This window comes from Quercus lobata, chromosome 8, assembly GCF_001633185.2.
Source record: "Quercus lobata isolate SW786 chromosome 8, ValleyOak3.0 Primary Assembly, whole genome shotgun sequence".
NCBI classification, from domain to species: Eukaryota; Viridiplantae; Streptophyta; class Magnoliopsida; order Fagales; family Fagaceae; genus Quercus; species Quercus lobata.
The window spans coordinates 55,189,982-55,213,716 of record NC_044911.1 but is presented as its reverse complement, the minus strand read 5'-3'; the positions used below and the strand labels follow the sequence as shown (position 1 = coordinate 55,213,716).

The 23,735-nt window shown below is 35.5% G+C and overlaps 3 protein-coding genes across 3 annotated transcripts; 2 read left to right on the top strand and 1 right to left on the bottom strand.

Annotated features, from left to right (window-relative positions):
- The first annotated feature begins 1,040 nt into the window (after window positions 1-1,040).
- Window positions 1,041-3,423, top strand: LOC115954645 (pentatricopeptide repeat-containing protein At3g14730-like). Its single transcript, XM_031072556.1, has one exon. It carries the CDS (start codon window positions 1,344-1,346, stop codon window positions 3,258-3,260), a length of 1,917 nt encoding a protein of 638 aa, XP_030928416.1. The 5' UTR covers window positions 1,041-1,343; the 3' UTR covers window positions 3,261-3,423.
- A 2,206-nt stretch (window positions 3,424-5,629) lies between these two features.
- LOC115956062 (probable acetyltransferase NATA1-like) lies at window positions 5,630-6,818 on the top strand. The gene has a single exon (XM_031074526.1). The coding sequence runs from the start codon at window positions 5,917-5,919 to the stop codon at window positions 6,619-6,621; it is 705 nt and encodes a 234-aa protein (XP_030930386.1). The 5' UTR covers window positions 5,630-5,916; the 3' UTR covers window positions 6,622-6,818.
- Window positions 6,819-18,696: 11,878 nt separating this feature from the next.
- Window positions 18,697-22,594, bottom strand: LOC115957376 (protein YELLOW LEAF 1, choloroplastic-like). Its single transcript, XM_031075604.1, has 5 exons — window positions 22,314-22,594; window positions 21,911-21,984; window positions 21,252-21,451; window positions 20,418-20,496; window positions 18,697-19,144 (listed from the first exon to the last, which is right to left on the bottom strand). Exons 2-5 carry the CDS (start codon window positions 21,960-21,962, stop codon window positions 18,957-18,959), a joined length of 519 nt encoding a protein of 172 aa, XP_030931464.1. The 5' UTR covers window positions 21,963-21,984; window positions 22,314-22,594; the 3' UTR covers window positions 18,697-18,956.
- Window positions 22,595-23,735: the final 1,141 nt, after the last annotated feature.

The following is a 23,735-nucleotide window of genomic DNA, read 5'->3' as shown; positions in this document are numbered from 1 at the left end:
GTTCACTTTTGAGATGATTAATTGGAGGGTCTCAATTTGGGGCCCAAGCCCAACAAGTATGGGGTCTTGGTCTAAGGGACACAAAAACAATGAATTTGTAGAGAGTGGGCTACAAAATCAGGCCTTAGCGAAATAGATAGTGGCTAAGGTTGGGCTACACAACACTTGGACACAAGAAAATCCTGTTAATGTTCATATATTCTCAGTCCGAGGAGATGAGATAGATATTTGCTGGTTCTTGCTTTAAGTTTCCAGTTATTTTTCTGTTCCTCTCTTTTTCTTGTCGTGCCCTTCCTCATGAGGACTCCCTTTCTTATATAGTCTCCTTGAATCCATCATAGCCTTACACTTGTTGATTATCTAGACTCCCACTTGAGTGCTTGTCCCATCGGACACCCCCTTCATCTTTCTGTGAGTTGTGGTAGTTAAGGCAGCACTGTTCACAGGTTTTCTCCACATTAATACGGCCAAAAAAGTAGCTGCAACGCATTTAATGTGGTAGTTGCAGCCTCTCCTTTGACATCTTACATTTCCTTCTTTGCCACGGGTCTGTAGGACTCGTCCTTCTTACTAATGTTCGTTGGGGTGGGTCCTTTAAGTAGGCAGAGTGCATGTTGAGCCATACTCGTCACGTCCGAGGAGATATTTCTCCTCGAACTGCCCTTTAAGTGACTTCATGCCCACAAGAATTGGACTGAGACCTCTTTTGGCATCTACATCCTCTCCTTGGACGTGGTTGATCATCTCGTATGGGCCCAAGGTCCATTATTTGATTTTGGGCATTTGGGCCTTTACCCCTACATTAATAATTACCTTAAATCAGTTTAGTTCAATTAGGCTTGATAACTTGGTCTTTGTAACTTGGGCTTAATAATTTGACTTAATCATTTAGGAACTTAGCGGCCGTTTGGTAACGTTGTTTTAGTAATGTTGTTTGTATTTTTTGTAAATATATGTGGGTGAAAAAGTGTAAAAATACGTGTAATGTTGTTTAAAAACTGAAAACATGTGTTTAAACACATGTACTAAACAAGCCCTTAATCACTTAAGATTCTCTCATTCTTATTAATTAACTCGCTCATTTCCCCAAAAATCCTATTAAATTAGGCATTTTTGGATCTCAAGCCCTAGTCTTGGAAGTTAGAGAATCACTTCAAGCAACTTGAAACTAATAGAGAAACTAAGGTTAATTAAAAATTGATTTATACTCAAACGTGATGATTATGGTATTTCATGAAATTCAACATATATATAGTGTTTCATTTCATTCACATACATATGATTGTGTGAAAGTGAAAGCAGCCACTAGAATGACACAAAAAGAGAGCTTAGATTTTCTTTAAATGAATCTACGGACCGTCTTATGCGTATCAAGAATCCACAAACCTTGTTGCTTGTCTCTTCACTTCTCTTCCTCATCTTCTAAATCCAATGCCAAACTTTCTGATGACTCAAGTTACAGCCTTTCCACCTGCGTTGCCTCTTTACAAGGCTGTGCCCACCACAAGAATCTCAGCAAAGGCAAAGAACTCCACTCTTACATGCTCACCAATGCCTTTCTTAACTCTCCTGTATCCACCACAAGCCTTATCAACATGTACTCAAAATGCAACCGAATGGAAGATGCTGTTTTGGTGTTCAATCACCAAGCCCATCATTGCAATGTGTTTGCCTATAACGCAATCATTTCTGGGTTTGTGTTAAATGGGCTTGCGGAAGATGGGTTTGAGTTTTATAAGCGTATGAGGGTGTTGGATGTTAGGCCAGACAAGTTTACTTTTCCTTGTGTGATCAAAGCTTGTTGTGATATTGTGGAGGTTTTGGAGGTTAGGAAGATTCATGGGCTGTTGTTTAAACTTGGGTTGGAGTTGGATGTGTTTATTGGCAGTGCTTTGGTTAACACCTATTTGAAATTTGGGTTGATTGTAGAGGCACAGGAGGTGTTTGAGAAATTGCCTGTGAGGGATGTTGCGCTTTGGAATGCGCTGGTTAATGGGTATGCACAAATTGGGAGGTTGGATGAGGTTTTGGAGGTTTTCAAGAGAATGGGTAAAGAAGGGGTTGTTCCTAATAGATTTACGGTTACCGGGGTGTTATCGGTTTTGGCTTTGATGGAGGAGTTTAACAATGGGAGAGCAATTCATGGGTTTGCGATGAAAATGGGGTATGTTTCAGGTGTTGCAGTTTCCAATGCCTTGATTGATATGTATGGGAAATGCATGCATATTGGAGATGCTTTGGAAATTTTTGAGACGATAAATGAGAAAGATATATTTTCATGGAATTCAATCATATCTGTTCATGGACAATGCGGAGATTATGGTGTTACTTTAAGACTTTTTGATAGGATGTTAGGTGCTGGAGTTAAGCCTGATTTGGTTACTATCACAGCAGTCCTTCCTGCTTGCTCTAATCTGGTTGCACTGATGCATGGAAGACAGATTCATGGGTATATGATAGTCAATGGGTTGGGGAAGGATGGCAATCATAAAGATACTGATGATGTGCTAGTGAACAATGCTATTATGGACATGTATGCAAAATGTGGCAGTATGAGAGATGCTCATTCAGTTTTTTGTAAGATGAGAAATAAAGATGTGGCCTCATGGAACATCATGATCATGGGTTATGGCATGCAAGGTCATGGTGATGAGGCTTTGGATGTGTTTTCTCGTATGTGTGAGGCACAAATTAAGCCTGATGCTGTCACATTTATTGGGGTATTGTCTGCATGCAGCCATGCAGGCCTTGTGAGACATGGGCGTGAGTTATTGACGCGGATGAAGTCAAAATATGGTGTGGATCCAACTATTGAGCATTATGCCTGTGTGATTGACATGCTCGGTCGAGCTGGGCAGCTTGAGGATGCTTATGAATTGGCAAAATCAATGCCTATCGAGGCCAATCCAGTGGTATGGAGGACTTTGTTAGCAGCATGTCGGCTCCATGGTAATGCTGATCTTGCTGACGTTGTTGTACGACAGGTTCTTAAACTTGAACCAGAGCATTGTGGAAATTATGTACTAATGTCAAATATTTATGGAGTAAGCGGTCGATATGAAGATGTATTAGATATTAGACAGGCAATGAGGCAACAAAATGTGAAAAAGGCACCAGGGTGTAGTTGGATTGAGCTCAAGAATGGTGTGCGTACTTTTATTACACGTGATATGACCCATCCTGAAACCAACCTTATTTATGTAACTTTAAATTCATTGACTGTGCGTATGCATGAGTATGGTTATGTGCCTAATCTCTAACATTGGGGTTGTGCTGAAAATCTAGCATGGAACTATGCCAATAGGAAATTCTTTAATTTTCCCTGGGATAGGCGGGAAAGAAGGCAAACTAAGATTGTATCAAAGAGTATTGACAGTTTTGTTTTGGTTTGTGTGCCAAACAAAGTGGCAATGTTTTGCATCAGATAATTTTGATATTTTAAAGGAAAAACAACACTACTACTGTACAATGCATTCAAGATCATTCACTGGACAGCATCAGGAGAAAAGAGCCTGAATCCACAAAAGGATCATGATTGAGTTGAGCACTAGAAGACTAACCTGAGCTTATGTCCCCAACTTACAGGTTGATTCATATCCCTTTTTAAAAATTTTTCCGGTATCTAATGGTCATGGGATTCTCTGTGTATTCAGAAAATACAAATTTTATAACATGTGGTAGTTCAAATCCATATTTTTAATCCGTGTATACTTTTTTTTTTAAATTAATTATTAGCAGTGCACAGTATAAACTCAATTGCTGCTTGAACTTTTGGTGAAGTGGATGAATTATGGATGTTGTTCTCAGGTTTCATGTCACCCCCATGCCAATGAAACTTTTTACTTGACATCAATGACACTAGCTATGTGTTGACCTATGCTCATGTAGTAAGTTCACAGTACTCATTTGACCGCTGCATTAACAAAACATTTACTAGAATGGTGACCAAGGTTGTTTGAAGCCTAGGAGGCCAAAACGATTATAGAAAATATAATCAAGGGTTTTTTTTTTTTTTTTTTTTAATAGGAAAATATAGTAGAGTTGAGCACTTCAGGAATGTTGAAAGTCCTTATATTGACCAGAATACTCTGTCTGTCTGTACTAGAGCTTCTTTCTGTCATTGCTAGTACAGCTAAGTTTCCTTGTTTCATTTATGTGTTTTAGATTAATATCTTGCAAAGTTACTTATTTTCCTGATTGAATTAGATTATATATATTTGCTTGAGATCGTAGTCATGTCTGTATGTGTGTGTGTGTGTGTGTGGCTTTACCTTTATTGGTGGCAGAACCCCTTTGGCAATCTCTTCCTTCTGTAAATGCTTCGTTTAGCAGATTCAAGTATGGTAAAGAGGAATTCAGACACAAAAAAAACAAATGATTCGGACACAAACAAAACAGATGAGGATCTGGAAAGTCATGAAACTGGCAGTTTTAAGCCTGATTGAGACTCAGTGAAGTTCTCTCCTGATATAAATAGTATTGCAAGTTCAGCTGTGATTCCTGTGAAGTATTCTGCTACCTCTTCAGCTGTGATTCAGGCGTGGTCTTGCCATGATCTTTAGTTGCCAGGTCTGTGAAAACATTTTGTCTCAAATCATGTGAGAAAGGGGTGGTGGTAGCATGTTGTAGTAGGTGTAATAATCTACACCTGCTTGCAGATTTTCTCATATGGTTTAGAGAACCAGGGAACTTTTGAAGAATACCTTGCTGCTTGTAACAAGGAAGTGAAGACTGGTTCTGTTGAGACCTTGAATCTGATGCTTGAAGATTTAGCTGGAAGGATACTGTGAAAGAATTATACAACAGTATTACAGATAAGATATCTAAGTTATAAATAATTTTCGTTGAACCTAACTGTTGTTTGTTTTGTTAAAGATTTTTTTTTCCTTTTTTTTTTTGGGGTTAAATTAAGTTACCTGTTCTTATTTTTAAGAGTAATCGCAATTCGCAAATGCTCTATGCATGGCATTTTCCGCTTGGGTATCTATTGACAATGTACACGAGTCTTACACTTTAATGAAACACCAGTTGTTTTCTTGTAGTTAATGAATAAGAATCCTTTCCAACAGTTTATATCATTTCAAAGGATACGTTATTGTTATCGATTTTGACAGCAGTGTAGTTTGTATTAGCTTGAAGGTTTCTCTCATACAGAAAAGTATAGAATAGGGTATCTCTTGCATTCAATGTGCTTAGATCCTTGACCAAAAGGTAAATGGGCTTGTTGATCTAGTTTTTCTGCAACTCGGCGGAGTCAATTGAATTAAACAACCTTAAACCATACAATAAAACGCACATTTCTTCATTCTAAGACTCGAAAGATGGTTCACAGACAAAGATGAATGCTTTTCCATTGCCTTGACCCTTGAACCCATGAGTTAAAGCCCTCCTGTCCTAAAACATTGGGACAAAACTTAGGTACAGTATTAAGTTGCTGTTATATAAATCATTCTCTTAAAATTTAGTCATGTGACTATATTTAACTAAAAGTGCATTTCCATCCTATAAAAAAAATCTATAGGCTAAATTTTAAAATGAAAACTTAAGGAATAACACCTCAATTTTGTCCTAACATTGAGTATGGGTAATTATAAAAAGAAATCATTTCAGGGTGGTCTCAAAAGTATTGGGTGAGAGACTTGAACCCAAGAAGCTATATATAGTTCCCATAATGAGGCCCAAAAACAACAAATCCTTAGATTTGGGCTTAAATCTTAAATGGCATTCTTGTTCATATATCTTAGCACTGTAATGTTTACATCTTGCTCAAACCCCACGTGTCCAACCCCAACAAAACTCCTAAAATTCAGACTGTCATCATTCATCTCATCTCTTTTTACTCCCAAACTGCCACACACTGTAGAACCGTAAAAACCAGAACCCTTTCCAAACCGACATTAATTTTCACAAAATCCAATGGCAGCCGCCGCACCACCACCAGCACCAACCCCAGCAGCCACCGCACTACCAAACCCAACACCAACAGGCCACCCTCTTTTCTCTCGTGTCCGCCTCGCCACCCCATCGGACATCCCCCACATCCACAAACTCATCCACCAAATGGCCGTCTTCGAACGCCTCACCCACCTCTTCTCCGCCACCGAAGCCTCCCTCTCCTCCACGCTCTTCACTTCCCCACCTTTCCAATCCTTCACCATCTTCATCCTCGAACTCTCCCAAGCCCCGTTTCCACCTTCTCCATCTCCTCCTCTCTTCTTCTCCCCCATTACTCAGACCACCACTCTCGACCTCCCCATCGATGACCCAGAAAGCGAAACCTTCAAATCCAACGATAAAGATTGTGGCTTTGACGTTGTGGTTGGTGGGTTTGTTTTGTTTTTTCCAAACTACTCGACGTTCTTGGGGAAACCAGGGTTTTATGTGGAGGACTTGTTTGTGAGGGAGTGTTATAGGAGGAAAGGGTTTGGGAAGATGCTACTCTCAGCTGTGGCTGCTCAAGCTGTGAAGATGGGGTATGGGAGAGTGGAGTGGGTGGTGCTTGATTGGAATGTGAATGCTATTAAGTTCTATGAGGAAATGGGTGCTAATGTCTTGCAAGAATGGAGGATTTGTAGGCTCACTGGTGAGGCTCTCCAAGCTTATGCCAATCCTGCTATTTAATTCATTTAATTGATGTGTTTTCTTTTTGTGGGGTTTTAGTACTTTGTGGGTTTTTTTAGATTTCAAGAAATGAAATTGAAAAGTGGATTAGAATGTATGACAAAGATGAGCTGTATCTGGTGTGGGTTTTGTTTGTGACTCACCTGATTCCCTGATGTTTTTAACAAGTAATTTCAATGCTATCCTTAGTTCTCAAATTTACTGTCTTTGGTGTTTGTTGCGTGAAACAATATATCTGGTGTTTTGTGTGTTTAGGTTGGTTGTTTCAAATTTTTCTTTTGAAATTGGCAAGCACTCCTCCATGGCTGATCTTTTCCTTTTAAAAATAGTGGGATAAATCACTTCGTATTGAGGAAGAGAGGATTTTTCTTTCCATCTATTCGTTCATAGTATCAAATAAAATAAAACCATCTTCAGTAGTCTGGATGAGGCTTACTTTTAGATTTCGTGGAATCATTGGGAAGAGGAGGAAGACATTTCCGAGAGCAACACATTTTAACTATAGTTACATTCATTGTCACGCAGCAAAACATTTGAATCGGCTATTGTAGAGCAGGCTAACAATAGGTGCTTAATAAGGTCAGGGCACCCAATGCAATTTTACCCTCAAAAGCCCAATTCGAGGTAACTCACAAGAAATATCATTATCTATTTTATAGGGGGAGGGGAATCCCCTGGAAACTTCAAAAATCTCTCAACTTTGTGGAAAAGCTTTTTTTTTTTGGAAAAAATCATTTGCTTTTCTATAATTGCTTGCAACTCTAAAAATGTTCTTGAAAACATATCATGTTATTTGGTTCGCATGAAAAGGTACTAATATTATATGTAAGCATGGTGCTGGTGCTAATTCCAGTGCTTGAAACATGTTGTGTCATTTGGTTCTCACGAAAATGCACTGATATTTCATGAAGAATGAAGCTGGTGCTAATTCCATATCTCGAAACATGTTTTGTCATTTGGTTCGCACGAAAAAGGCACTAATATTTCATAACAATGACTATGGTAGTGGTGAGCAATGATGACAATGACTGATGGTAACAATGGTGCAAGTTAGAAAAAACTCTTCCATTTTTTACTCGAGAAATTTCTTTCCTCCTGTTTGCATTTAAACCAAACTCAAGTAGTATAACTTTAGATTCTCAAAGATTAAGTATAAGTGCAGAAACTAAAAACCTCAACTTTCTCACTTTCCCACACCAAGAAGAATGAACCAAAAAAAAAAAAAAACACTCAAAATGGCTGCAGCTGCACCACCAACCCCAGCTACCACAGCACTACCAGACCCAACGCCAACGGGTCACCCTCTCTTCACACGCATTTGTCTCGCCACTGCATTGGACATCCCTAACATCCATAAGCTCATCCACCAGCTTGCTAACTTTGAACACCTTTCCCACCACTACTCAAGCATTGAAGCCTCATCCATAAGCTCCTCTCTCCAATCACTATCTTTTTAAAATTTTCATTTGATTCTCATTAGAGATTTTTAATTTTTTTTTTTTTCCTTCATATCTTCTTAAATTCTACATTTTTACTTTGTTCAACATTTCATCTACTTCCACCCTACCTCTTCCATCTTAATTTTCATATAAATTTCTTCTTACTTCATTTCTATCTCTCTCTCCCCTATTCTTTCCAAGTTGTCCACGGCAAAAAAAAGTTAATACTCTCTCTTTTTCTAATTTTGTTTCTCTTTTGGTGGTTACACTTCTTTCATCATTTTCTCTTTCTTATATATTGACTCTTCTTTTTTCCCTTTTATTATGTATAAATTTGATATTATTTCTCTCATTCAATCCATATTTTTCCTACACAAAAACTATAAGCTCTCTCTCTCTCTCTCTCTCTCACTAGATTTTTGTTCTTTTTTATAACTCTAATTAAGGTTGATGAGTTTTTATTTTATTTTAAATATCTGTTTTGGTATTTTAATTTTTTAATTTCCCATCACAAAGTCCTCTCTCTCTCTCTCTCTCTCTCTCTCAGATTCAGTTGAATTTTGGTTTGGGTTAATACTTAGTTTTTTTTATTTTATAAATAAGAATTTGAGTTTATATCAAAACACAATCTACATGACTATGAATTTGAACATTCCCACCAATTTTTTGAGTAATAAATTATTATAAAGTTGTACAAACCCAAAAAAGGCTAAGCCCACTTAGAATAATAGAGTTAGGTTTAAAAGGTCCACTGCATTTAATTTGTTAGAGTGTAGGCTTCCGAGGTCAATTTTAATGCACTTTTATGGTCCAATTGCCAAGTTAATGGAGAAAGGGTAGAATGAATGATAAAAAGAGGAACTAAATCTAGAAATAATACTACCTCGGGTTTGGTCGAGGAGCAAACGTTTATAAAAAGTTTCAAGTCCTTAATACAGGATGATTCTACACAGTTTTTATGTTCTCTTCTCAATTTTTCATCCCCCTATTTGGAGGGGTTTCCTTTCCTTATATAGTCCATCAAATTGCATTTGAGCCTTCCACTTGTACAGCCAAAAGCCTTAGTTTGGATGCTTGTCCCATCAAGGCTCTGCTAGAGGTGGTAAAGTGTGTTGTAAGCTATAAGATTACTGTTCATGAGTCATTCTTTCATTAATATGGTCAGTTGAGTTGGTACAGTGCATTGAATGCGGAGGTGATGGCTACTTTACTTGGATATTTCCCCTCTTCTTTACCTGCACGTTTCTACTGTCTTCCTCAGTATCCTGTCCTTTGGTTCAAGTGGCTTGGTCAACACTTCTCGAGGTGGGCTTGCTCATTAGGCTCCTTGGGGAGTTGGCCTCCTCGTCCTTCCTCCTCAAACTCTCATCCATGGGCTGGGTTAGAACCTAAGCGTAGATGGGCCCTTCCATCCCTTGGGCCCTATTGTGTGCTCAGATCTCACCCCTCCCACAAAATCTATCTTTTACTCTTTTGGTTTCATCTTAATTTTGGTTTAGATAACATTGTAATTTTGTGATCAGTTTTGATTATCATGATAATCTCTTTATTCCTTAAGAGATGAGAAATTTTAATAATAATTTTGAAACTTATACAATTTAGTTGTATATTAGGCAATTTTTTTTTTTTTTTTTATGACCTGTATATTAGGCAAATATAGCACATTACAATAGAAGTAAGAAAAATATAGTTCACATTTAAAAAATATTAATCAAACACATAAAAGATAATAAAATGATGACAATGCAGTGATAGTAAGAGTGGTGGCAATGATGACAATGCAGTGATAGTAAGAGTGGTGGCAATGGCAGTGGCAGTAGAGAGGTGATGGTGGTCGTGATAGAGGTAGGTAACGGTGGCAATAGCAGTAATAGTTGTAACAATAGCATTACAGATAGTCTAGTGTGGCAATTACATTGAAAATTGTATGATGTGGTGATATAGGAACAATGATGTTGGTGGTGAGGCGATAATGATGGTAATGACAATGGCAAAAATAGAAAATACTATTGGTGGCAATTGTCATGACGGTAGTGATAATGATAATAAGAATTCATGTGAGGTAAAATGAAAGAATTGAAAGTCAGAGAAAATTAATGTGTGTTGAGGGAAAAATTTTGATGTTCCCAAATAGAATATGGAGTAGCCAAGCCGAAACTCGACGATGGGCTCTTGAAATAAAGCCCAAAGGCTTTTGGTGTTGTGTAAACCCACCCAAGCAAGAGATAGAGGCTACATCCTAACAAAAAGACAACAATAAAGCCCAATAAATATGTTACTGTTGTTAGTTTGTTATATTATTAGTCCTTTTACAGCATCATAGTTCAAATTAGTCCTCCAACGGTAGGGTAACTTATATTCAATTACTAAATAAATTTAATAAAGTATTAATTTTAAGAAATTCTTGTGTATTTTGTTCAATAAGGTCCACAATACTCAACCATCATTACATTAATATGAAGAAAAAATTCCAAAAAGTCTCAAATACGTTATAGCCTCCCATAGTAAAACAATAAGTAAATATTAGTGGCTGCATAGTGTTAGGGTACTTTTTTCTACACCTAATTTTATTTGAGTACCACCTATTTATTTTCAAATACCACTAATAAGTTATTGGGTTTTTCCAAATATTTTTTGCTCTATTATTATTTTAATAATAAATGTTTCATATCTCATTGCTTAAATCGGGTTATGATATAAATTATCACAAAAAGCCCAAAAATTCATATTTTATCCAATTTTAATATCATTATTTAGCTAAGCCCAAAACCAGCCCTATGAACCCAATACACACATCATATTCTATTTAAACCCAAGAATACTTATGCTTGACAATATTTGAAAAGCTCATGGTTCAAATCCATGGCAAAACAATTTTATCAATAGAATTTAAATCCATAATCAAAGCCCCTGGTTTAAACTCATGGCAATTTATTTATCCAAAACCCAATTCACATTAACAATATCAAAGCTTAATTCTCATTAGCAATATCAAAGCCCAGTTCTTACTGGCAATATTTAAAACTCAATTTTCATTGGTAACATCAAAACCCAATTCTCATTGGTAATATCAAAGCCCAGTTCTCATTGGCAATATTTAAAACCCAATTCTCATTGGCAATATCAAAACCCAATTCTTGCTGGCAATATTTAAAATCTAATTCTTATTGGCAACATCAAAACCCAATTCTCATTGGTAATATCAAAACCCAGTTCTCGTTGGCAATATTTAAAACCCAATTCTCATTGGTAATATCAAAGACCAATTCTCATTGGCAATATCAAAAGCCTAACTTACGTTGGCACTATTAAAATCTCAAGCTAACTACTTGGCACTATTTTATCGAAAGTCCAAGGTTATCTATACTTGGCAAAATACTATATTATAATTATTTCACTTAAAAGTCCAATAATGAACAATACTTTAGATTCTTAAACCTATTACTATAATATTACAAGCTCACAAAATTTATGAATTATCTACTCTCAAAACCCATGGTGATCATCTTATAAAAGCTCATGGAAAGTTATGATTATTAGACCCATGACATTTATTATTTCATATTATAAACTCATGTTCACTATCTGTCTTACACCACAACATTTATAATATTTATTATCAAAACTCATGGTAATTATTCATCCTACACATCCATTAGAGAAACTCATGAGAACATCATATTATTCCATTATAGTGGTTGTTACCATATTTATTTAAAACCCATGGTAAATATTATTCTCAAGAAAAATATTGGAGGTCATTATTTAAAAAGCCCCAAAGAAAATATCATTTACAAAGTAATCCATGGCAAAAATTATGAGAAACTATACAAGTTATTATTTAAAGCCCATGGAAATTAATACCTAAAATATATCATAAATATTTATTAAAGCTCATGAATTCATTTTATTTCTACTAACAACTAAAGCCCATGAGGAGTAAAAACTCATGGCAAAGCATGTCTTTAATGCCCATTTTGTAGGCCCAAGAATCTCATGAAGTAGGGAACAAGCCCAAGCAAAGAAAGGGTCATGTGGCCCAACTAAAAGTGTTGAAATGGAGCAAAGTGCTAGCCCAAAAAGGTCCCCAGCAAGAGGCTTGAAAGTGGGCAACCAGCCCTTGTTCATCCCTAACCAAAAAATAACTAGAGACCCCTAAAAGAAAACCAAGCCTTTGAGGATGAACTAGGGGCTGTCTCATCAGTTTTCTACCACCCTCTACTTGACGTGAACAGTGCCCAAGAGCTGTCATATCAGCTGAAATCTGAAGGATGATGGAACTCCATTATCTTCCTCAAGACTGTATCTCCAGCGGAAGGGGAGTTGAAACCAAATTATCCAAAACTCAACAAATTGATGTTACAAATGTTAAAAACGTTCAAGACATGATTCATGTGCCAAGCCCATGAATCCTAAAGTAGAAAAATTGGGAACATGTGATTTGGAGGGCATAATGGATCTCTAGTGGAACCCCCTAAAGTGGACTTAGAGTTTGACACCTAGTTTGGAGTGTTAAATCTTACTTCTTAGAGGGCTTGAATTTCAGTTGAGCATTAAGATTCACTCTTGATACATGCCTTAATCACATTGATTAAGCTCAGCCCCAGAAATCTTGGCATTTAATGCAAGACACTCTAAAATCCCATCATTACCCAAAGAAGCAAGGCAGCCCCTAAAGTAAATCTCCTACTTCTAACCAAAAATCGCAGGAAGATTAACCTTGATTCACCACCTCTAATTAGTCATACATTTTTTGGATTCTTGTTAATTAATGCTTCTCTAAAACTCCATTATAAAAACATACACACCTCAGCTCACAGAAGGACAGCTACCCTCTCTGAAACTCTGGGTTTGTTTGCTATTTTGCTCTTGGTTTAGCTTCCCTCAAGCTCACCACTCATCATCTTTAGCCCACACTCATCTAATCTCAGATACTCTTTTCCCCCCTTCACACAATCATGGCCCATAAATGTCTCTCAACTAGTCATAAACAGCCCACCACTCACAAAAAGCCTTAATCTTAGCAATAATCCCATCTCACTCAAAAAAAGCTCACATTCATCTCATTCATGCCTTATAAGTACACACTCACCAAAATCTTAGCTAAATACTTACTGCACTAAGCAAGGGATCTTTTTCTTCCTTCATTCCATCCTATTTTTCCTCTTTTATTTATAACTATGAAGCCTTTAATCCTTATTAATTATTATTATTATGAAGGCCATAATGTTTTGAATACTATGTAAGTTTTCCCTTATGTTGACTTAATAATAATAATAAGGAAAACATATGATTTTTACCATGTAAACACACTTATTAACCTGGAATTACCCTACTGCTGGAGATAATACCGTACCGCTAGAAGACTAATTTGAACTATGATGTTATAAAAGGACTAATAATATAACAAACTAACAACAGTAACGTGTTTATTGTTGTTTTCTTGTTAGGATGCAGCCTCTATCTTTTGCTTGGGCGAATTTACACAACACTGAAAGCCTTTGGGTTTTATTTCAAGGGCCCATCGTCGAGTTTTGGCTTGACTATCCCATATTCTATTTGGAAACATCAAAATTTTCCCCTCAACACATAGTGGTGAAAAAGGAGTTATTTGGCATGGTATGAAGGGAGAGAGAGATCTCAACTCAATGCAGCAAGTATTAAACTAAGATTTTGGTGAGTATGTGTGCATAAGGCATGAATGAGGTAATGTGGGCTGTTTTGAGTGAGTGGGATGGAGTTAATACTGAGGTTAAAGCTTTAGTGAGTAGTGGGCTGTTTGTGACTAATTGAGAGGCATTTATGGGCTGTGATTATGCAAAAAAGGAAAGGAATGTCTGAGGCTAGGTGAGTGTGGGTTAAGGGAAATGAGTTGTGGGCTTGAGGAGAGCTGAATTACAAGCAAAATGGCAAACAAATCAAAAAGTTTCAGAGGGAGTAGCTATCCCCCCTTGTGGGCTGAGGTGCTTATCTTTTTATAATGGAGCTTTAGAGAAGTATTGATTAACAAGTATCCAAAAAATGTAGGACTAATCAGAGATAGTGAATCAAGGTTAATCTTCCTAGGATTTTTGGTCAGAAGTAGGAGATTTTCTTTAGGGGCTGTCTTACTTCTTTAGGTAATATATGACACATGATGGGATTTTGGAGTGCTTTGCATTCAATGCCAGGATTTCTAGGGCTGAGCTTAACCAATGGGATTAAGGCGTGTATCAAGAATGAATCTTAATGCTGCAACTGAGATTGAGACCCCAATAAGTAAAATTCAACACCCCAAGCTAGATGTCAAACTCTAAATCCACTTCAGGGGGTTTTGCTGGAGATCCCTTTATACCCTCCAAACCACATATTCCCAATTTTTCCCCTTTAGGATTCATGGGCTTGGCATATGAATCATGTCTTGAACGTTTTTGACATTTATAGCATCAATTTGTTCAGGTTTGAATAACTTAGTTTCAGCTCCCATTCCGTTGGAAGTACAATCTTGAGGAAGAAGTTGGAGTCCCATCATCCTTTAGACTTCAGCCGATATCACAGCCCTCGAGCACTGTTCACGTCAGGTAGAGGGTGACAGAAAGCTAATAAGACAGCCCCTAGTTCATCTTCAAAGACTTGGTTCTCTTATAGCTGTACTTTGGTCAGGGATGAACAAGGGTTGGTTTGTCCACTTTCAATCCTCTGCCTTTTGCTAGGGTCTTTTGGATTGGGCTTGCTCACATGGGCTGGTTCCTTTGGGTTGGGTTGTGTGCATCCTACAAAATGGATATTAACAACACATGTTTGCCATGGGTTTTCATTCCTCATGGACTTTTATTAGTAAACATTTTTTGGGTTTTCATAGATACTTGCAATGGGCCTTTGGGCAATTAGTTGTAATGTTTGAAACAATAGGACAAGTTTCAAAATACCTTTGTAAATGACATTTACTATGATGAATTCCATATTGTAAATAATGTTCATGTTTTCTAATAATCGCATTATAACTTAAATGATGAGCTTGTGGGTTTGAATATTTACCATGAGTGTTTATGGATGTTGTGATGCAAATGATGACCATGTATTTCATGGGTTTATAATATGAGAACATAATCTTTAGGATAACTCCCAATGAGCTTTTATAAGGCGATTGCCATGGTTTTTTGCTATAGTAATATTTAAGCAATAATAATACCATGATATTTTTTCTTTTCCACGCGTTAATAATCTTGGGCTTTTTGGTAAAATAGTGCCAATGAAAATTGGGTTTTAGATATTGCCAGTGGGAACTGGGCTTTTGATATTGTCAGCGAGAACTGGGCTTTGATATTGCCAATGAGAATTGGGCTTTGATGTTGCCAATGAAAATTGAGTTTTGATGTTGCCAATGAAAATTAGGCTTTGATATTGTTAATGTGAATTGGGTTTTGGATAAATAAATTACCATGGGTTTAAATCATGGGCTTCGATCATGAATTTAAATTCCATTGATAAAATTGTTTTGTCATGGACTCGAATCATGGGTTTTTCAAATATTGCCAAGTATAAGTATTCTTGGGCTTTAAATAAAATAGGATGTGTGTATTGGATTCATAGGGCCGGTTTTGGGCTTAGCTAAATAATGATAATAAAATTGGATAAAATATGAGTTTTGGGACTTTTTATAATAGTTTATATCATAACCTAATTTAGATAATGAGATATGAAATATTTGTGATTAACATAATAATAGAGCAAAAAATATTTGGGAAAACCCAATAACTTATTAGTGGTATTTGAAAATAAATAGGTGATACTCAAATAAAACTAGGTGTAAAAAAAAAAGTACCCTAACAATGTGTACTCTCAGAGAACACAATAACAACCTGAAAGTCAGGAAATATCATGAAGTTAAGGGTCCGTTTGGTTGGAGGGGTGGAAAAGTATGAGGATAGAAAATGGTGGAAGGATGGAAAAATGAGAGGATAAAAAAGTGAGTTTGTATAAAAAATGATGCCATACTAAAACCAAAAAAGGAATAAACAACCAAAAAAAAAAATCAATCACCTAAATTTATTAAAAAATAAAATCATGTCTAAAAAAAATCACATCTAAGAAAAAACAAAAACAAAAAAACACAAAAGAAAATATATATATATATATATATATATATATGAGCACTGGATGTGTAGGAAGCCTGCCCAAAAAGAGAGAGAGAGAGAGAGAGAGGCAACATCCAGGAAGATAGAAAAAGAAAAAAAAAAATGAAGAAGAGTAACATGGACAAGCCCATGTGCAACTATACATGGGCATTTTTGTCCAAAAATGATGTCCAATTACTCCCTTCAGTTTTGTCTTTATTTTGGAGAAAAAACTTTTTTGTGGGTCCGGAGAGAAAACACCGGAATCCTACCATTTATTTTCCTTCTTCTTCATCCAACCAAACACACTCCAAAAAATTTACCTTCTTATTTTCTCTCCAGAAATTTTCATCCACTATTTTTCACCTCCAAACAAACACACAGGACAACTCTAATGACACCTATTTTCACCCAAATCTACGGCATGTTGAAATGTCAATTTATAATTTAATTTGTGATGGTGCAGCAAAATCCTTTTTTTCTTTTTCATTGAGAACCCGTGGGGTCACACGTTCCCATCTATCTTAAAGTCAAAAAAGTTGGAGCAGCTTGGAACTATCTAAATTCTAGGGTTCTCGCTCCCTCCCTCGAGACTTTGAGAGTTGATAGGACCAAAATAATCCAAAGATAACAAGTGCTCTGAAAATCGACTTGATTTGGATAGGTGTCGCGTGCTAGTGGCTAGTGCAACTCTTACGTTTCTCCACGTAGAGTTTTAGTCCCACAATGAAGTCCTAAAGTTTGGCCGTGTATGTGACCTTCATGTGCTTGCGTGTGTAAGACGTTTCTGTGTCGCGAGGGTCAGAAGAACTGTCAATTTTGGCAACAATTCTATTCTCTGTGGATGGATTTTCTTTCCGGAGTAATGAGTGGGTTTTGCAATTTGATCTTGTGTGACGTATAAGATTGAGAAATTATTGAATTTATGAAAAGTAAACAAAATAATAGTGTAAAAAAGGCGGATATTTCCATATACAACCGAGTCAGATTTTAATTGTTTATGCGTCATACTAGAAAGGGTAGGCTCAACTAATTAAATTTGGTCCTACATCTAATTATGTCTAATTCCATAAGTTTAGCTTTCAACTAAAGTCTTGTAACTCAATTAGTTGTATCTCTAGGGGATGGTGCCGCCTTAAGGCCATGATAGTCTAACCTGATTTTTTTTTTTTTTTTTATATATATATAATAATTTAAAATTTTTTATTTGTTTACTCTTCAAAAAAAATTTTGAAAACATCGTCATTTTTTTTTTACCAATAAAATTAAATTTTGCTCCGTAATTTGTTCTACATTAAATGGATAAATGATTGCTTGGTTGTGTATATTAAAAGAAATATAACTTGTATCATTGATAATAAGACTATCATGCAACGATTTCAAAAAATAAAAACTCGTAGAAGATAATTGTAAACTTTATATATTTGTGTATTTTTTTATTATTGTTGTCGTCAATATATGAATTTTTTTTTTTATTAGATTGTATAATTTATGCTTCTTAAAGAACTCCCTGAGAAAAATTCATAGAGCCACCACGGTTAATCTCTTAGTATTTATAATAAGGGCAAGTTATATATATAGTACTTAGGTGCTATTCCTTAGGTTCTCATTTTAAAATTTTACCATGTGACTTTTCCTTCATGAGATCGAAGTGTATTTTTTAATTAAGTGGCCACATGACAAAATATTAAAAGGAGAAGATAGGAAACAGTACCTAAAATATTGTAAATAAATTTTGTCCTTATAAAAAGAAGTCGAGGACATTAAGGTTCAAATCCTAATGAATTTTAAAATAATAATAAAAAATAAATCTCTTAACTTCAAACCCATTTAACCTTTGCATAACAAGTCCGTTTTGATAGTTCATGATTTCTTTTAATTGTCTATCCATTTGGGAGTGATTTTATCAGAAGTGAACTTTGAACTTAATTCACTTCAATCTGTAGACAATTAGTGTAGGTATAAAATGTTGAACAAAATTTAACTACAAAATTGGTTGTAACCTAAAATTACAACCTTATTCAATAAAATAGACATTACCACATATTTTAAAATTTTAACTGTTGAATTATATGTTCTTTATGCTCTTAATACACATGTCAAATTTTGTGTCAACAGATAACTATATGATCTATAAGCTTATAATTTACATATAATTTTAAACTATAAAAACTTGCAATTTAAACAATTTATTGATAATATAGCTATTGATCTTTAATTTTCTAAAAATTTTGCAAGCATAAAGAATATAAGAAGAAGATATAATTCAATGGTGGATTTGTCAAAATTCACCTTCAATAAAAAGATATTGAACAATGTCGTAACTTAAGGTTACAACCAATTTTGTAACTAAAATTTGTCCTAAATTGTTTAAAGAAAAGCCCAACTAAGAGAGAGAAAATCAAATAATCATTAACCCTACTTAAAACAGTGACGTTGACACTGGTTTTAAGATCTTCGTTTAGTTTGATACAAGCTTTATATATTATTTAGATAAGCAATGGTCACAACTTTGTACAGCAGAGAATTTAAACTGAGCATGATAGGGAAGATGCAACATTGCTTAGAAAGTGCATGCTAAATTAAAAATAAAAAACAAAATGTAGTGTCAAGAATATCTCCTGCCCGAGTCCACAAGCCATATGCTAATGAACCACAACTCAAAGTTGACCTTTTCCAAGTATTACGATTTATTCATCAATGGAAAAAGAATTAGCAGCACAAATAAATCTATATAGTCTATACTACAAATGTAAGCAAACTGTCCCTATTTTATATTAATGAGAATCCTTACTCATCTTCACCTATCATCCTGATTACGCCACTTGATTTCTTTATCCTTCAGAAAGTCAAGGACACCAAGAAAACCAAAGAGGATCCATCCACCTGATGGAATGTCTCCACCACCGCCGCCGCCACCACCGCCACCACGATCATATGGAGGAAAACCAGTGCCACCATCATCAAGTCTTGGTGACATCTCCTTGCCTGAAATTTCATTTTACTATTATGCTACTTGAAATGATCCAATAAAATTCAAGAGGAAAATCAGAATTCTTGACCAAAGTAGAGTTGCATTGTTTGTAATAACTGCAGATGAACTTCTAAATAAACATAAGAAATCAAAAACTCATGAAAAAGGATTACACAAAAGTAAAGAGAATACAGTTCTAATTCATTTGTAGAACAGTTATTCCCATAGACACTTAAAAAAAAAAAAAAAAAAAATTAAACAACAATATTATTCAAGAAAAAACTGGTCTCTCTGCATTTTGCAGCATCCTTCTGGCAATCCACAAGGCAGAAAATATTAACCATCCAAATTTTTAACTTGGCCTTCTTTTTTTTCCTTTTGGTAAGTATTTAACTTGAGATGCATTAGTAGAATATTTTATATGAATCTCCTTTTTATTGGTAACTTCATGTATTTCTACACGGCTATTAGAAATATTCCTGCATAATGAGAGCTCCTTATTGGCACTGTCTGGGACAAGGATTTCTATAAACTATTTCCTTAAAATTTCAATAAAACATATCCAGTGCAAAGTTGACTAAATAATGACATACAAGCACAGTTCAATACAAGCCCACATATTTATATTGGAGATCCTAGAACTTATACTGGAGCCGTAAAGTAGAAAAATCAAAAGGAACATCACACAAAATTACCACAACTATACTATAGAAAATGGAAAAGGAAACCACACCGAGAATGAGAATTGAACTAGATGCAAGGTATAGTAATCAAAATGCACATAATTTTTTCCCTGTGAAGCCACCCTCTCGAAATAACAAAGCTAACTTCACATACCTACAAGCTAAAGCAATATTTAGTGGTCTGGCTAGGTACAGAATGCATTGTGCAAACCACATGCACTTTGGTAGTGCAAAGTTAACTAAATAATGCCATACAAGCACAGTTCAATACATGCCCACATATTTATATTGGAGATCCTAGAACTTATACTGGAGCCATAAAGTTGAAAAATCAAAGGAACATATCACACACAATTACCACAACTTTACTATAGCAAATGGAAAAGGAGACCACACTGGGAATGAGAATTGAACTAGATGCAGGGTAAAGTAATCAAAATGCACATGATTTTTTCTCTGTGAAAGCCACCCTCTCAAATTAACAAAGCTAACTTCACATACCTACAACCTAAGGAAATATTTAGTGGTTTCTGGCTAGGGACAGAATGCATTGTGCAAACCACATGCAGTTTGATAATAAATAACATTGAGAAATAGCAATTACCAGGAATAGAAGCAATTGTTGGAGACTTCTTTGTAACAGTCTGGGTTTGCTCCGCAGTAGCACCAGCACATCTCGCATTCTGCAAACAAAGTGTGTGTGAACAGAACATTTAGGATTCATATACAACCGGATTGCAAATAGAAAAATACAGTAGCTTAAATTCTAAAGTAAAATAATGTCCATGCATCAGTGTATGGTTCCTAAATCAGATAGTTAATTAACTGGGTTCTTAGCCAGCTCTTTGTTTGAATACTAAGACTAATACTCAATCCAACTTATTACAAAAAATTTACAGAAAATAGCACCCACATCTAGTCCTGAAAAGCTTTCACCATGAGCTTGCTGCAGCAATTCTAACTTTTAAGGCTGTCACAGACAATAAATCACCTAATTCAAAAGGTTAGATTCTAACCAACAACATAATAAGAAGGTTGAAATCTCAGTATAGATGTAACAATACTCTTAAAAATCACTTACAAAAACACTCACTTCCGCATTGCAGCAAAAGAGTAGTGAAAAGGTTTTTTTTATAATCGGTATGTAACATACACCCCTAGTGGGTCTTGAATCCACAAATTCCCCTCCACCTTGCTCTTATAAAAAGAGGAGGTGTCACTGAGCTAGACATCATTGGCAAATAGTAAGCCATAGGTTACCATCAACATACAAGAGACACCAACAAAAGAATTACATCTGACCTAGACCTCTTTGGCAAATAGCAATCTATAGGTTTCCATCAACATGCAGGAGACGCCAATAAAAGAATTACGTCTAGCAATATAAAGACATGAAACGCATATACAAAGAACAGGAGATACGCAGAAACAAACATACCGAGGCAGCAGCACATATTACAGACATTCCAATGGAACGCATGATGGGCGTTCTTCTATCAAAATGTGAAAGACTGGCTCCAGAATTAGCAATCTGAAAACGTCCCCTTCTATAATCTAAAGGTTGAAACTGCATGCAAACCCTCCCTAGATCAGATCCAGTTTGCTTAATTCCCTCCACGCGCAGGCCATATGTTCTCACTGTATACAGAAAAGATAAACAGTCAAGTAGCATCACCAAAATCAAAATCCGCGCAGACCCTTCATTTTCAATGCATAAAAAAGTAAAGCAGCATTTGTAAGTATCAAAATCTAAATAATCTCTTCGACCAAACTGCATCATTGTTTTGCATTATTTCTCAAGTCCCTATTCTTAGACAACTTCAAGTGGGCTAAAACCAATTTTACTATTCCTTAGCAAAACATATTGTTAAACTACCACATACCCCACCTAATAACAAACTGATAACATGTCCAATTTACTTGCTCAAAACCACATGATCTAATTAAAAAAAACTCATATTTCCATTTCAATTTGTTATGATCAATAAACAACTCTATTTTCTAGAGTCAGCAGAACTCGGCAATCAAAGGGCATAGATACTCTTACAATAGCAGCTAATAAACTAAAATCAAATTCATGAATACCCATATAAATACCTGGTGCCAATTGGGGTGGTGTGGCAATAGTACTTGCAATCGAAGAGGACATCTTTATGGCAATACCAATTAACCTACATGACAACAACCTATTTGAATCAAAACAATAACATATAAAACAACAAACAGCAGCAATACTACACGAAAGCAATCAATCAAAATCAACAGATGGGAAAAAAGTTCAAAAATTAAAAACGTTCATGAACCAGATATTTTTCACACTATATATTTACACTGAAAATTTAAAAATAATAATAATAATAATAATAATAATAATAATAATAATTTTTAATTTGAGTGAAGCTTATTCAATTTCAAATCTTTATTAGGGATTAAAAATGCAATTCCCAAAGCCCTAGATTCTTATCAAGCCTTTTTTTTTTTTTTTGGGTTCTTGACGAACCTGTTGTTGGTGATGATCGCTGGGAGACAGAGAAGAGAGCAAATGTTGTTTGTTGTTTTTGTTCTTGTGTCTTTTCAGTGAGAGAGCTAGGGTTTGTTGAATTCCTCGGATATGCGAACTGAACAATTTTCTTTTGTTGGGAAAGAGAGAGAGGAGTTTGGTGCGGTGAAGGTGAAGAAGAAACTAGAAAGCGAAGGGAATAGAATGTGAAAGAGGCCGGAATTACATATGTAATAAAGGGAATAGTTATAGAATGACCTTTTTATAGGTCGGTTTGAACTTCGGATCGGATGGTGACTTTATATATAAGTAGGACCGTAGGAGGAGGAACCGAGGAACATAAAAACTTTTTTTTTTTTTTTAATTTATCTAATATACTTATTTTGGCCTTTAAAAAGTTTTCATTCTTCGACTTGGTGTTTATAGTTTCAAATTTTCAAAAACAAATTGTCAAATGATTGTCCATGTAAGGGCAGGTTTTGGTTTCTAAACCCAAAAGATGGATGAAGAATAGTCCAAAGAGTCTAATACAACGAATTTGTAGAGAGTGAACTTAAAAACTAGATTTCAATGGATCCAACAACACACACAATGAATCGAAAATAATAAGAAAGTAAAGAAAAAAACAAGCTTTGTGGAAAGAAACCCTTCATCCACATAATCCAAGGAAAATGGTCCTTATGTATATTTCTTTTAAACTGGGATGTAATTTCAATTTTTGTTACTACAGTATTTTCTCTATCGATTTTTTGATCCTTTCTCTCTGGAGAATCTCTTACATTATATAGCTTTCTTTAGATGATCTTGGCCATCCGTTTGTTGTTCGTTCAGGTTACTACTTGAGTGTTTGTCCCATCAAACACCTTCCCAAACACCTTGTGAGTTACAGCAGTCAAGGCAGTACTATTCAGGTATCTTCTCCATATAAATGTAGCCAGGAGGTTTGGTGAGATGCATTAAATGTGGTGGCAGCCACCATTCCTTCAGTCACATTAGGGCTAACATCTTCTCTGAAATTCTTTCTCTACAGTATGACCTCCTATGGTAATGTGCCACTGACGTGGCCTTACTATCTGAGGGTGTGACCTCCTCAGCACGATAATGAACCCCTTAGCCATAGGTATGATATGTGGCACATTTACCTTATTTAAATTCCTGTACCCCACAATCCACATTTTTTTTTCTTTTTTGTATCTGTATATATTTTTTTCATTAATTAAATATGGAATAGAGCATTGTTAGACAAATTCAAATTCAAATTTAAAAAGTGGAATATATATATATATATATATATTTTGGTTATCCCACATAACATAATGTCATGTGATGATTAAAAGTTACGGTCGTATGTCATTTTTAATGCATTTAGACTGAGTTGTATTTAATTTTTTAGAAGTGCTACGTTCACAATATTTTCATAAC